This window comes from Triticum urartu, chromosome 6A (assembly GCF_056163025.1).
Source record: "Triticum urartu cultivar PI428250 chromosome 6A, HENAU_Tu73, whole genome shotgun sequence".
Classification (NCBI taxonomy): Eukaryota; Viridiplantae; Streptophyta; class Magnoliopsida; order Poales; family Poaceae; genus Triticum; species Triticum urartu.
The window spans coordinates 309,985,975-310,002,645 of NC_141878.1; the positions used below are offsets into that span (position 1 = coordinate 309,985,975).

Here is a 16,671-nt window from a genome sequence, read left to right on the forward strand (position 1 = left end):
TCCGAATATAACCTTCCAATATATCGATCTTTACCTCTCGACCATTTAGAGACTCCTCGTCATGTCCATGAATTCATCCGGGACTCCGAACAAACTTCGGTCATCAAAAACACATAACTCATAATACAAATCGTCATCGAACGTTAAGCGTGCGAACCCTACAGGTTCAAGAACTATGTAGACATGACCGAGACACTTCTCCGGTAAATAACCAATAGTGGAACCTGGATGCTCATATTGGCTCCTACATATTCTACGAAGATCTTTATCGATCAAACCGCATAACAACATACGTCATTCCCTTTGTCATCGGTATGTTACTTGCCCGAGATTCGATCGTCGGTATCATCATACCTAGTTCTATATCGTTATTGGAAAGTCTCTTTACTCGTTCCGTAATGCATTATCCAGTGACTAACTCATTAGTCATGTTGCTTGCAAGGCTTATAGAGATGTGCATTACCAAGAGGGCCCAGAGATACCTCTCCGATATACGGAGTGACAAATCCTAATATCGATCTATGCCAACTCAACAAACACCATCGGAGACACATGTAGAGCATCTTTATAATCACCCAGATACTTTGTGACGTTTGATAGCACACAAGGTGTTCCTATGGTATTCGGGAGTTGCATAATCCCATAGTCAAAGGAACATGTATCAGTCCTGAAGAAAGCAATAGCAATAAAACTAAACGATCATTATGCTAAGCTAATGGATGGGTCTTGTCCATCACATCATTCTCTAATGATGTGATCCCGTTCATCAAATGGCCACACATGTCTATGGTTAGGAAACTTAACCATCTTTGATTAACGAGCTAGTCAAGTAGAGGTGTACTAGGGACACTCTGTTTGTCTATGTATTCACACATGTACTAAGTTTCCGGTAAATGCAATTCTAGCATGAATAATAAACATTTATAATGATATAAGGAAATATAAATAACAACTTTATTATTGCCTCTAGGGAATATTTCCTTCATAAAGATCTTTGTGGAATATGTAGGAGCCAATATGGGCATCCAGGTTCCGCTATTGGTTATTGACCGGAGAGGTGTCTCGGTCATGTCTACGTAGTTCACGAACCCGTAGGGTCTGCACGCTTAATGTTCGTTAACGATATGGTGTTATATGAGTTATATGATTTGGTGACCAAATGTTGTTCGGAGTATACATGACGAGTACTCTCTAAATGGCCAAGAGGTAAAGATTGATATATAGGATAATGGTATTCGGACACCGGAAGAGTTGCGGAGTGCACCGGGTAGTCATCGGGTCACCAGAAGGGGTTCCGGACACCCCCGGTAAGTGTATGGGCCTAATGGGCCAAAGGGGGGACATACCAGCCCCTGGTGCGCCCCTTCTTTGGACAGCAGGCCCTAAGGGAAGGACAAGGGGGAGGGCTAGCCCCTCCTACCTTTCCCTCTCATGGGAGAAACGAAAGGGGGGCGCCACCCTCCCCTGCCTTTTCCCTGCACCTATATAAGGCAGGGGGTGGGCGCGGCTTGGGAGGGACTCCAAGTAGGATTCCTCCTACTTGGGTGCCTCCTTTGGCTGCTCCTCCCTCTCTCCCACCTATATATATGTGGGAGGGGGTGCCTAGCACACAACAGCCAATTGCCTAGCCGTGTGCGGCACCCCCCCCCTCCACCGTTTACACCCCCGGTCATATTTTCGTAGTGCTTAGGCGAAGCCCTGTGGAGATCACTTCACCATCACCGTCACCACGACATCGTGCCGCCGGAACTCATCTACTACCTCGCCGTCTTGCTGGATCAAGAAGGCAGAGGACGTCACCGAGCTGAACGTGTGCAGAACGCGGAGGTGTCGTACGTTCGGTACTTGATTGGTTGGAGCGTGAAGAAGTTCGACTACATCAACCGCGTTGTTAAACGCTTCCGCTTACGGTCTACGAGGGTACGTGGACACACTCTCCCCCTCGTTGCTATCCATCTCCATGGATAGATCTTGTGTGCGCGTAGAGAACTTTTTGTTTTCCATGCAACGTTTCCCAACATACAGAGTCCTCAATACCTATCACAACAAGGTTATTGAAACTGTAGATGTGTGGTTCGATGAAACTAATGGCTCGCAAAGAGAGCACCTGCCTCCTGTGCTAGACGAAATGCCTCCTGGGGAATATATCAAGCTGATGGCACTGGTGAAATAGTGCCCAGTGAAGAAATAGTTGAAGAAGAAGTGATCATTCTCCATCATGAAGAAACTGCTACTAGTGAAGAAAATGACTCTTAGGAAAATGCTCAACCTCAACAAGGCCCTCATCCAGCTCATCCACGAGTGGTGAATGAAGTGCAAATTGAGAAGATCCTCGACAACATCAGTGCACCTGGTCCCCTCACTCGCTCAACAGCTTCACATCTGGCTAAATTTTGTGGGCATTTTGCATTTGTCTCTATCACAGAGCCCACCAAAGTTGATGAAGCATTTCTGTAGCCTGAGTAGATTCAAGCCATGCAAGAAGAATTGCAACAATTTGAGATCAACTATGTGTGGGAGCTTGTGAATCATCCTGATCCATGCAAGCACAATATCATCGGCACTAAGTGGATCTACCGAACAAGCAAGACGAAAATGGCGAAGTGGTAAGAAATAAGACCCGTCTTGTAGCAAAAGGCTACAGACAGGTTGATGGTATTAATTTCGGTGAAACATTTGCACCTGTTGCTAGGGTTGAAGCTATTCGTATATTGCTTGCATATGCTAACCATCACAATATTCTCAATGGTAAGCTTGAGGAAGAAGTATATGTTGCTCAACCACCAGGTTTTAAGGATCCAAAGCATCCTGACAAAGTCTTCAGACTGAACAAGGCACTCTATGGCCTCAAGCAAGCCCCACGGGCTTGGTATGATACTTTGAAGGAATTCCTGAAGAAAAAGGGTTTCAAACCCGGTTCTCTTGACCCTATTCTTTTCACTAAGTCTTATTATGGTGAATTGTTCATATGCCAAATATATGTTGATGATATTATATTTGGTTGCACTGACAAGTGTTTCAGCGAAAAATTTGCATATATGATGTGTGAAGGATATCATATGTCTATGATGGGAAAATTGAAATTCTTCCTTGGCCTTCAAATTCGTCAACAGTCCAATGGCATCTTCATTTCTCAAGAGAAATACCTCAAAGGTTGCCTGAAATTCGGCATGCAAGACTGCAAAGGCTTCGAAATTCCAATGCCTACTAATGGTCAACTCGACACTAATGAAAATGGTAAAGATTTCGATCAGAAGGTGTATCGCTCCATCATTGGTTCACTTCTTTATCTATGTGCATCTAGGCAAGATATTGTGCTTAGCGTTTGCATGTGTGCCCAATTTCAAGTGACACCGAAGGAATCACACCACCAAGCTGTGAAATGAATTCTTCGATATTTAGCTCACACACCAATGCTTGGATTATGGTATCCCAAGGGCTCATCTTTTGATCTAGCTAGATTTTCTGATTCTGATTGCGCTAGAGACCGTGTGGATCGCAAGTCTACATCAGGCACGACAATCTCTTGTCTGTTGGTCCTCAAAGAAGCAGACTAGCGTGGCACTTTCCACAGCTGAGGCTGAATACATTGCCGCTAGTGCCTGTTGCTCACATTTGCTATGGATGAGGCAAACCCTCTTGGACTATGGCGTCAACGTGAATAAAGTCCCTCTCTCTGCGACAATGAGAGTGCTACCAAGATCTCCCATAACCCTGTGCAACATTCCAAGACAAACATATTCAGATTCATCGCCATTTTCTTCATGATCATGTGCTGAAGGGAGACATTTTCATCGACCACGTGAAGACTGAAGACCAGCTTGCCGATATCTTCACTAAGCCCTTGGATGGAAAGAGGTTCTGCAAATTGCGGTGTGAGCTAAACATCCTAGAATCTTCGAATGTCCTCTGAAGTGGACACACATCCTAACGCTTATGCATTCTTGATGACTTTGATGCACAACACACGAAGTAACGTTTTTTCAATCAATGAAGAATAACCCTCTAAGTGTGAAGAAATTAATGAAGAACTTGACTCTCAGAACCCTACGACAATTCTACACAGTGTCTGAAGTCATCACAGTTCTTATACGGTGGGTAACACCACCACCTCTGTATGACATTCTTCAAATTTGAGTTTTCGTCATTTGCAATTTCGTCAAACTTTTCAAATTTGTCATTTAAGGTTATTCTTCACTGCTTACTATTTATGTTTTTGATCGAGCTTTTCATGTCCTCAACAGCATCCACATATAGCTAATTCTTCAATTGGATTTCTTCATCTATGTGGATGTGACCAAACCCGCTCCCCTCTATGCTAAACTCAACCCACTATGTTCACAAATTCTTCATATGTGTTCTACTTGACACCATTCAAAGTCTTCACTGGGTCCTTGACGGCTGAAGAAATTGCGAACACATTTTAAAATTCTCAAAGTTTTTTTCTGGCGGTTGCCACAGTAACTTCATCCCGCGCTTCATGCGCATAGATAAGTGAGAAAATGCATGTGTCACCGAGATGCGAATGGTCAGGGGATTATTCGTCCAAAAATTTCAGACCCTCCAGTTTTCACTGTGGTTATAAATAGCCTTGACCCTGTCAATGTTAGTTCACTTCATCTCCAAGATCCTTTCGCTCTCAGTCCTCAAACCCTAGCTCCGCCGCTGGATTTCATTGCCCCTGGAGAAGAAGAGCTTCGCTGCCTCAACTTCTTCATTGACGTACTCACGCCAGAAGCGGATTTCTTCACCTCCCGCCGCCGTAGACGTCTTTCATCGCCAAGTTAGGGCGCGGAAGATCTGAGCTGACGATTTTCATCACCTCGTCGTCCAGTTCATTGAGTTCATCTTTGGGTTAATGAAATGCTTATTTACTACCCCGCTTTAACTTCACTCTACTCAAAAATCTTCAAGTGTTTTTTTACCACTCTTTCAATTCAGCACTTCCTTTTGGCCAGTCTTGTGTATTTCATCAATGTTATGCTTAACTACTAGATTCCTCAATTGTGCAAATTGCTTCAATCTGTATAACTCTGGAACCTAAGTCAAGAACACTTGATGCAATTCTTCAAGACGATAAGGGTCAATTTCCTCAACTGGTTTATTTTGAAAATCTCTGAGAACGCATGTGACTCTTCCCTATTTCCTCGCAACTATACTCTTTTCACAAGTACAATGTATGCCGATGAATTTCTAGGTTCTCATCAAATTAATTCATTTGTAGCACATCTTGAGCAAAACCTTAAAACATCTTCAGAGTCCTCATGAGTGCAAAAACCACAGTTGAAGAAAAGAGGTCTCAGAAAGGAGGCAAAAGGAAAGAATAAGAGACATCTTTTGGGATCCCTGATGACTTATATGCAGGGTACTGCATGCCTGACGAAAATATCCAAGGCCCAGAAACTGACAAGCAGCGCAGGACTCATATGTAAAGGATAAAACGCAGATGGGCATATGAGTGGAGAGCTTACTGATATGTCACTCCCAAGTACATGAAGGAATTCACTGTTAAGTCTCCTTGCAAAAGACCTCCACTCACTCTCGGTCAAGAGGCTGATCCCACAAGTGTCAGAAGGGGTGAAGAATTCCCCAAGAAATGGGAAAAGCGTCAAGCCAAGTTGGCAAAACAAGCCAAGAAAGTCGTTGATGAATTCAACAGAGCCACAAAGGCTTCAATTGAAGCTGGAGCAAGTGGAAGCGGCAGCGCAAGTGGTCCCAAGAAGGCAATGAAGAAAAAGCCTGCCATCAAGCCAAAGCCATCTGTCCCAATGCCCTCAGTGGCCCAGCCAGCTGCATCAAAGGCTTCAGCACCAAAGATTTCAAAATCTTCAATGCCTCCTCCTACTTCAAGTTCATCAATGGCAGTAGCTAGAGCTTCAACACCGGTCGTGCTTGCATCTTGCCAGCACACCGAGGGCTTGTGCTGCATCAAGCGCCTCAGCCAGTGGGCAACCATCTTCCTCTACACCCAAGCTGAAATAGAAAGTCACTGAAGGTCGTGGAACTAGGCCTTTTTTTTGACAAACAAAACACGTATGATTATATTACTCAGGCAGGCTAGCTAAATCGCTGGTAACTGCAGAATTTACAAAGTCTAGGACATCGCAGAGCCAGTGAACTTGGTCTCCTGACTCCAAACCAGCGCCATGAGACGCTAAAACATGGGCTACATAGTTATAGACTCTTGGAACCCACACAATTTTTACATCATTAAAATACAACCATAAAAGTCTTCTTGCCTTCATGAATAGAGCACCACATAGGGAAGCATCATACTCTTAAGTAGAGATTGCTTGTTGCAGCACACGGGAATCAGTTTCAAAAATGACATTTTGACACTCCAAATCATTTGCTCTTTCAATTGCTCCGATGAGGGCTAGGCTTTTTGCTTGGAGAGCATCCATGATATGGCTGAACCTCCCTGCTCATGCTGCCTCTGCAAGTCCCTCTGGATTGCGAATGATGTAGCCCCAACCTCTTGTATGATCTTCTTCCTTGAAAGCTCCATCAACATTTATTTTCAGGTAACTTGATGGCAGTGGAGTCCATTTTTGCCGTGATGTTGTGGTTTTTCCTGTGTACATGTCTTTCTTTACCATCTGCATAAACTCACTATGATGTAATACTATTGAGCTTACTACCTCCTCATAGTTTCTAATTTGTTCACCTCTATTTGCTTTATTACGTTCATGCCACCACAACCACATCATAATACAGATTTTTGTAGCTACCTCTTCTTTTTGTTTAAAGATTTCAATTAAAACATCTTGGGGGTTTGTATAACTTACGAGAGATAGCCTAATGTCTTCCATTTGCAGTGCCCTCCATATTTTCTTTACTTGCTTGCATTTGAGGAAATAGTGGCCCCCATCCTCATCCAACCTGCAACAAATAGGGTATTTAGAACTAATCTCCATTCCTCTCTTAATTAGCTTTTGTCTCCAAGGCAGGCTGTGATGTGCTAATCTCCATAGGAAAAGTCGGATCTTACTTGGTAAGGGGATCTTCCATAATTTCATCCAATCAAAGCTGAGACTATTTGATGTACTGTTTGAGCCTGATTGGATCCCACTAGTTGTATGTTTGGCTTCACTGTCCATTGCCACCTTGTATGCAGACTTTACTGTGAAGAGGCCCTTCTTGTTATAATGCCAAGCTAAATTGTCATCCACTGACTCATTTACTTGCAGCTGCATAATGATATTGGCATCTTCATTGCAGAAGATTTGATAGACTAATTCTTCATCCCAGCTTCCGGTCACAGGGTTTATGAGTTTAGATACTTTGTGTAGTAACATGTTTCTTCCTCTTACTGTGATTGGCCTCCTCGTTGAGCTTCGCGGTAGCCATGGATCATTCCAAATGTTTATGTTTAAACCATTTCCCACTCGCCAAATAACACCCTCATTAAGCACCTTGACCCCCTTCAAGATACTTCGCCAGGAGTATGACATGCGCTTCATAGTTGTTGCCTTCAGAATTTGCCCATGGGGGAAATACTTTGCAGCTAAGACTTGAGCACATAATGAGTCAGGATTCTGAATGAGTCTCCATGCCTGTTTTGCTAACATCGCGAGGTTGAAACAATGGAGATCCCTAAATCCTAATCCACCTTCCCTCTTCGGCAAGACAAGTTTCTCCCAGCTTATCCAATGAATTTTGTTTTCCTTGTCCATTTGGCTCCACCAATATTGGCATATCATTGCGCTTATCTGATCACATAGGGACTTAGTTATGTCGAAACATGCCATAGCATAAATAGGGATCGCTTGTGCAACCGCTTTTATGAGGATTTCCTTTCCTGCACATGACAACATTCTCTCTTTCCATCCCTGAATTTTCCTCCATATTCTCTCCTTCAGGTATTGAAAAACCTTACTTTTTGATTTTCCAATAAAGACTGGTAGCCCCAAATACTTTTCTGATCTGGTCTCATTACTCACTTGGAGGGCGCTCATAACTTGTTTCTTTTCTTGAGAGGGGGTATTCTTGCTGAACACAATTGTAGATTTCTCCTTGTTTATAATCTTTCCAGAGCAGGCTGCATATATGTTCAAAATTCCATCCACCTCTTGCGCATTGTTTTTAACAGCTTTAATCAATAACAGGGAATCATCTGCAAATAGAAGATGGTTAACACTTGGAGCTCTAAAAGATACCTTTATCCCCTCAATTCTTTTATGTCTTTCAGCCTCATGTAGTAAGGCTGAAAAACCTTCAGCACAAATGATAAAAAGATAAGGCGACAAAGGGTCACCTTGGCGGAGTCCTCTCGTTGGGATTATGGTTTCCGTGACATCATGGTTGACTTTAACTTGATATTGTACTGTCATTACACACTTCATGATCAGGTGAATCCATCTCATTTCAAAGCCCATTTTCCTCATCATAGCCTGGAGAAAGCACCATTCTACCTGATCATAAGCCTTGCTCATGTCAAGCTTCAAGGCTGCATACCCATTCTTTCCACTTCTCTTATTCTGCAAGAAATGGGTTAGCTCATATGCCAAAAGAATATTATCCGAAATCATTCTTCCCGAAATAAATGCACTTTGATTATGGGAGATAATATCCAAGAGGATTACCTTTAGCCTATTAGTGATAACCTTGGAAACTATCTTGTATATGACATTGCATAAACTAATAGGCCTCAAGTCTTTTAGTTTTTCTGGATTTTTTACCTTTGGGATGAGAACCACCGAAGTGTCATTCCATCCCTGTGGCATGTCTCCTCCTCTTAGAAAATTCAGCACCTCATCTATCACTTTTCCCCCCACAAGATGCCAGAATTTTTTATAGAAAATAGCCGGCATTCCATCAGGGCCTGGGGCCTTTAGATCTCCAATGTCTTCAATTGCAGATTTGACTTCTTGCCTTGAATACTCAGCACACAAAATTTCATTCATTTGTCGGTCCACCTTTCTATGTACATGTCTTGTAACTTCTTCATTGTCTGCTACGGCTGTGGATGTAAACAAGGCTGAGAAGTAATCATATATGAGTTTCTTCAAATTTGCGTCATGGAACTAGGCCTAGTCCAAAGAGTAAGGCCATAGTGCCTCAGGTTGACGAACACGGGCTGGCAGATGAAGATGAACTTGCTGAGTTCCTTAGAAGGAAACAAGAGCAAGCTACCATTGCAAAAAAATCTTCAGTTCTTTTATTGCTGGACCTGAAGAAGCTGCTTGATTTCATTGACATCTGGTGCACAAAGCCAGATACAACTCTTGATGATTTGAATCTGCCTCCTGGCCCGAGACACATGATTCCCTCATTCATCTTGGCTGAGAAGCACAAGATTGCAAAGGTGAAACTTGTGAAGAACAACAAATCCAGAAGGAGAAGGAACTGGGGAAGAAGATGATGTATATATCCCCTCAGCAGCTTGTGCAATTACAATCTAAAATTCATTAGTTGTGTGAAGAATATAAGAGACATGCCAATCATTGTTATGGTGTGAAAGAGTGATTCATCACTGCCTCAACCAAGGTGGTTGAAGACCACAACAAGAGAGAAGCTGCCAAGTTTGGCATGGCACCAACATCCAGTTCCTCAGCTCCAACCCCTGAAGCACAGGCCAGTGAGACTGCGCCTCCATATCCTCAAGAGACTGCCAGGGCAACTGAAGAAGTTGTGCCTGAAGAAATTGAAAGGGAAATTGATAACGTCGTGTTTGCAGGGCGACTGCTAATGTCGTGCCTAATGAACCCGCCATGGTGACTGCATCAGTAACGCCTGATGAAACTGCTCCAACCAGTTCCTCAACAGCAGCTCCAACACGAACTTCATCTTTGAAGCTCATTACCCTTCCTTCTGCATCACAAGTGAAGAAGACCAAGGCTGCTGAGAGAGATGCAAAGAAGAGAAAGGCGTTTGCTCTATCTCCACCTGAATCTCTGAAGAAATTGAAGACGACAATATTATCTTCAATTTTCATCCCAATAGATGTGATACCTATTTCATCAGCGCCCCTATCTCCTAATCTTGAAAACCTTCAAATGGTTCCTTATCAAATCCCCCGGGTTGATGAAGAAGATGAAGATACCCATTCTGCTGCTACCACAAAGCAAATGGATGAAGAGATTGAGGTTAATGTTGATGTATCAATGCCTCATGAAACTATACAGACTCCTATACAAGAATAAATGGGTGAAGAACATGAGGAGGAAGTGGACATTGATGGCGAGACAACTCCTCCAATCCATGACGAATTTTGGGAAGCAGCTCACCCAAATTCTCCCCTCACCACTCCCCTCACCCGAGAGCCTCAGTTGCCCGTGCGCATTGAAGAAATTCACACCGGCTCAGAAGAAAGACAACCATCTCCGCAAAACATCTCTGAAGAAATTCCAGCTGCAGCAGCTGATGAAATTGCTCAAGATGAACCAGTCACTGATGTCCTCAATACATCACCTTCATGTGAAGACTCTATTCCTTCAACTGATACTGATACAATTCCAACTGCCACAGTTGATGAAGTTGCTCGAGCTCATGTCGTGATAGATCCAAATGACTTAACTGGGTCCCCACTACCAGTATTTGATGTTCGTCCAAAGAAGCACAACCTCAAACCAATGCCTCAAATGCCAAAGATTGGCAGAATCCTCAAGCGGCCTCAATTCGACAACGCCAAATTCTTCGAAGAGAAGAATTTCTTCGTTGGCAAGTTTCCTTATGACTCACCCAAGATAAGGTGTGAGGGAGTCCTGGATTAGGGGGTGTTCGGATAGCCGAACTATACCTTCAGCCGGACTCCTGGACTATGAAGATACAAGATTGAAGACTCCGTCCCGCGTCCGGAAGGGACTTTCCTTGGCGTGGAAGGCAAGCTTGGCAATACAGATATGAAGATCTCCTACCATTGTAACCGACTCTATGTAACCCTAACCCTATCCGGTGTCTATATAAGCCGGAGGGTTTTAGTCCGTAGGACAACATACACATCAACAATCATACCATAGGCTAGCTTCTAGGGTTTAGCCTCTCTGATCTCGTGGTAGATCTACTCTTGTACTACCCATATCATCAATATTAATCAAGAAGGACGTAGGGTTTTACCTCCATCGAGAGGGCCCGAACCTGTGTAAAACTTTGTGTCCCTTGCCTCCTGTTACCATCCGACCTAGACGCACAGTTCGGGACCCCCTACCCGAGATCCGCCGGTTTTGACACCGACATTGGTGCTTTTATTGAGAGTTCCTCTATGCCGTCGCCGTCAGGCCCGATGGCTCTTGCGATCATCAATGGCGATGCAGTCCAGGGTGAGACCTTCCTCCTCGGACAGATCTTCGTCTTTGGTGGCTTCGCACTGCGGGCCAATTCACTTGGCCATCTAGAGCAGATCGAAAGCTACGCCCCTGGCCGCCAGGTCAGATTCGGAAGTTTAAACTACACGGCTGACATCCGCGGGAACTTGATCTTCGACGGATTCGAACCACTGCCGAGCGCGCCGCACTGTCATGACGAGCATGATCTAACTCTGTCGCCGAACGGTGCCCTGGAGGCCGCACCCGCACCGGCTCCGACCCTTAGTTCGGAGTCAACTGCGCCGATCGAGGATGGGCGGTTGGACGCCACCTTGGGGGCTGTAATCCCAACGGCGGTTGAGCCGAACACCAGCCCTGTACTCTGCAAGACTCGTGACTCCATGGAGCCGGATTCTTCTCCGGACTCCGAACCCTCCGCGCCCCTGCTAGTCGAATCCGATTGGGCGCCGATCATGGAGTTCACTGTCGCAGACATCTTTCAGCACTCGCCTTTCGGCGATGTCCTGAAGTCACTGAAGTCTCTCTCTTTATCAGGAGAGCCCTGGCCGGACTACGGTCAGCAAGGTTGGGGTACGGATGATGAAGAAATTCAAAACCCACCCACCACCCACTTTGTAGCCACTGTCGATGACTTAACCGACATGCTCGACTTCGACTCCGAAGACATCGACAGTATGGACACCGATGAAGGAGATGATGAAAAACCAGCGCCTACTAGGCCCTGGAAAGCCACCTCGTCATATGACATATACATGGTGGACACCTCAAAAGAGGGAGATGGCGATGGAACAGCGGAGGATGACCCCTCCAAGAAACAGCCCAAGCGCCAGCGTCAGCGGCGCCGCTCAAAATCCCGCCAACACAAAAACGGTGATTCTAGCACGGGAGATAATAATACTCCGGAGAGTGCCGAAGAAAACCCCCTCCAGCAAGGTTCAGCACAGGAGGATGGAGAAACCAGCCCTCATGAGAGAGCGGCAGACAGAGAGGTCGAGGACGATAATTATATGCCTCCCTCCAAAGACGAGGCAAGCCTCGACGACGACGAATTCGTCGTGCCAGAGGATCCCGTTGAGCAAGAGCGTTTCCAACGCAGGCTTATGGCCATGGCAAGAAGCCTCAAGAAAAAACAGCAACAGCTCAGAGCTGATCAAGATTTGCTGGTTGACAGATGGACTGAAGTCCTTGCGGCCGAAGAGCATAAACTCGAACGCCCCTCCAAGAGTTACCCAAAGCGCAAGTTGCTACCTCGATTAGAGGAGGAAGCACTTGATGCGGCCGAACGGCCACCTCGTGGCCGCGACAGAGAGGCCTCCCAGCCCTCCACTCAAGCCGCACCCCGTACCAAGGCACGGGAATATGCACCGGACTTACGAGACATGTTGGAGGACAAGGCAAGGCAAACATGATCGATCTACGGATCGCGTGAGCACCCCATGGCTCGAGACGGTAACTGTCACACCGGCCACAAATTCGGCAGGGCCGAACACAATAGACAAAGCTCATTGGAGCTACGTCATGATATCGCGCAGTACAGAGGCGGCGCACACCCACTGTGCTTTACAGACGAAATAATGGATCATCAAATCCCCGAGGGTTTCAAACCCGTAAACATCGAATCATATGATGGCACAATAGACCCTGCGGTATGGATCGAGGATTATCTCCTTCATATCCACATGGCCCGCGGTGACGATTTTCACGCCATCAAATACCTCCCACTCAAGCTTAAAGGACCAGCTCGGCATTGGCTCAACAGCTTGCCAACAGGATCAATCAGTTGTTGGGAGGACCTGGAAGCCGCATTCCTCGACAATTTCCAGGGCACTTATGTGCGACCCCCAAACGCCGATGACCTAAGTCACGTAATCCAGCAGCCAGAGGAATCGGCCAGACAATTCTGGACACGGTTCCTAACAAAGAAAAATCAAATAGTCGACTGTCCGGACGCTGAGGCCCTAGCAGCCTTCAAGCACAATATCTGTGACGAGTGGCTGGCCCGGCACCTCGGACAAGAAAAGCCGAAATCTATGGCAGCACTCACGACACTCATGACCCGGTTTTGCACAGGAGAAGACAGCTGGCACGCTCGTAGCAACAATATGACCAAGAACCCTGGTAGTTCGGACACCAGGGACATTAGTGGCAGGTTGCGTCGCAACAAGCAGAAGCGCCGCATTAACGGTGACAATGCTGAGGATACGGCAGTTAATGCCGGATTCAGAGGCTCTAAATCCGGTCAGCGGAAGAAGCCATTCAAAAGGAATCCTAGGGGCCCGTCCAGCTTGGACCGAATACTCGACCGCTTGTGCCAAATACATGGCACCCCCGAAAAGCCGGCCAATCACACCAACAGGGATTGTTGGGTGTTCAAGCAGGCAGGCAAGTTAAGCGCCGACAATGAAGACAAGGGGCTGCATAGCGATGACGACGAGGAGCCCCGGCCGCCGAACAACAATGGACAGAAGGGTTTTCCCCCACAAGTGCGGACGGTGAACATGATATACGCCACCCACGTCCCCAAAAGGGAGCGGAAGCGCGCGTTAAGGGACGTATACGCGGTAGAGCCAGTCGCCCCAAAGTTCAACCCATGGTCCTCCTGCCCGATCACCTTTGATCGAAGAGACCATCCCACTAGCATCCGTCATGGCGGATTTGTCGCATTGGTTCTAGACCCAATTATTGACGAATTTCATCTCACTAGATTCCTCATGGACGGCGGCAGCAGCCTGAACCTGCTTTACCAGGAGACAGTGCGAAAAATGGGCATTGATCCCTCGAGGATTAAGCCCACCAAAACGACCTTTAAAGGCGTAATACCAGGTGTAGAGGCCAACTGTACAGGCTCAGTCACACTTGAAGTGGTCTTCGGATCCCCGGATAATTTCCGAAGCAAGGAATTGATCTTTGACATAGTCCCATTCCGCAGTGGCTATCATGCACTGCTCGGACGAACCGCATTCGCCAAATTCAATGCGGTACCGCACTACGCATACCTTAAGCTCAAGATGCCAGGCCCTCGTGGAGTAATTACGGTCAATGGAAACACCGAACGCTCCCTCCGAACGGAGGAGCACACGGCGGCCCTTGCAGCGGAAGTACAAAGCAGCCTCTCCAGGCAGTTCTCCAGTCTGGCCATTAAACGTCCGAACACCGTCAAGCGCGCCCGGAGTAACCTACAACAAGACCGCCTGGCATGTTCCGAGCAGGCGTAGCAATGCGGCCCCAACCCCAACCCTCACAAAAAGGCGACGCCAGTACTTCGCGTCCATAACTACACTCTGGAAATACCATGGGCATAGGGGGAGGGGCACCATCACGGCACGCCCAAAAAACGGCTTAAACCGCACCAGGGGCTGCCGATTTTTTTTTACTTTTCTCTTACTTCCAGGACTCTACTCTTCGGAAGGCCTGTTCGGCAGTTCAATTGCCGCACAAACGATGCAAGGACCAGGGAAGCAGACAAGCCATGCCGCATTACGGAAATCCCAGGTGGTCTCTATCACGAGCAGTATACCTGTTTCGCATACTATTCCGCAGCTTGCCCCTGGAGCGGACATGTTAAATAGTCCAACCTTTTGCTTATCGCATTATTTGTATCGTTCTGCTTTGATCGCAGCTATTTTAAAAAAAACAATGCATAGCTTTTGTCTATTTTTTGCATTATCTTTTTATAAATAAATGTTCCTTAACGACATATTGCACCCGTACAACTTGGTACGGCCAAAATACGCCAGGGGCTTTTAGCACCCATCAATATGGTGTGAGAAGTCCGAACACTTTCACAAGTGCGACACCCCGAACTTATAGCACTATATGCATCAGCTCCGAATCATGTCTTGGGTCAATAGTTGGGTTTGCCCGGCTCCTATGTTTTGGTGCCTTACGTTCCGCTATATCGGCTAAGGTAGCACTAGGAGAACCACTACGATTGTGCCCCAGTTGAGCTGAGCCGAGCACCTCAGTGGAGAAAGCTAAAACTGACTGTCATGATGAAGCGAGAGCTGGTCGCTGTTCGAGAGGTTTTTTCGAGTCCCTAAAGACTTATGCCGCTTAGGGCGAGGAGTCGGCTCTGTCCGGCCAAGGCGTGGATAGCGCCCCGAACTTGGTCTTCCGAATACTAGGGGCTTCGCTGAAATTTAAAATTATAGAATTCTATGGCTAAGTGAGAGTGTTCACGCATTATAGTCCGATTGCCTCGTTCGTCGGGCTGAGCGCCTCCCTCGAAAGACCCAAATATGGGAAAAAGAGTGCCTAGGTTTATCCCCGAACACCCCAGCACTAGTGGAAGGGGGCAGAAGCCGACGACTCGCCATCTCTCAGTATTGATAAACAGCCGCACAGAAGGTAATATTTTAAATTCAAGCAGCATTGCCTAGCGCATATGAACAAGTTTTCAGCGCACAGGATAACACGAGCGGGTTTTACTCAGAAAATACATCCTTGGTACATTCATCCGCAACAAGGCGGGCACCCTTCAGAACATCCTTATAATAATTCTCGGGCTTGCGATGCTCTTTCCCCGGCGGTGGCCTGTCCTTCACAAGCTTCTCCGCATCCAGCTTGCCCCAGTGCACCTTAGCACGGGCAAGGGCCCTACGGGCACCTTCAATGCAGGCGGAGCGCTTGATGTCTTCAAGCCTCGGACAGGCCTCCACCAGCCGCCGCACCAACCCGAAATAGCTCCCAGGCAGAGCCTCTCCAGGCCACAGCCAAACTATGAGGCCCTTCATGGCTTGTTCGGCCGCCTTGTGGAGCTCGACCAGTGGCTTCAGCTGGTCGCTCAGGGGCACGGGGTGTCCGGCCTCAGCATACTGAGACCAGAACACCTTCTCCGTCGAGCTGCCCTCCTCGGCTCAATAGAATGCGGCGGCATCGGACACACTCCAGGGGAGATCTGCGAACGCTCCTGGAGAGCTCCGGATTCGGGTAAGTATCAAGTAACTCACGTTTATGTGTTTACTTTGCATAAAGAATGCCTTACCCGCCGCTATCTTCTTCACCTCATCCAACTCCTGGAGGGTCTTCTGGGATTCGGCCTTGGCAAATTTGGCATTCTCAATAGCCACCGCAAGCTCGGACGCTTGCGTCTTCGAGTCACGCTCCAAACTCTCATGTTTTTCCATGAGAGCCTGGAGCTCTTGCCGCACATTGCCAACCTCGGCCTCATACTTCTCCCGCTCGGTGCGCTCCAAGGCCGAATTCTTCTCGGCCTCATCCAGCGCTTGCTTAAGGGTCGCCACCTCAGACGTGGCCCCTACAATAGCCACGATAATCCTGTCATTTTTTGCAATTGCACCTTATATATATATATATAGCAAGGTATTTCTTACCTTCATTGTCCTCGAGCTGCTTCTTGGCATGCTCGAGCTCTTGCTCGGACCTTTCGAGGTCCTGCTTTAGC

General features: G+C 46.8%; 1 protein-coding gene across 1 annotated transcript; it reads right to left on the bottom strand.

Annotated features, from left to right (window-relative positions):
* Positions 1–5,608: 5,608 nt before the first annotated feature.
* LOC147965095 (uncharacterized) lies at positions 5,609–8,435 on the bottom strand. The gene is made up of 4 exons (XM_087530288.1): positions 8,310–8,435; positions 7,570–8,192; positions 6,789–6,882; positions 5,609–5,962 (listed from the first exon to the last, which is right to left on the bottom strand). Exons 1-4 carry the CDS (start codon positions 8,433–8,435, stop codon positions 5,609–5,611), a joined length of 1,197 nt encoding a protein of 398 aa, XP_087386414.1.
* Positions 8,436–16,671: the final 8,236 nt, after the last annotated feature.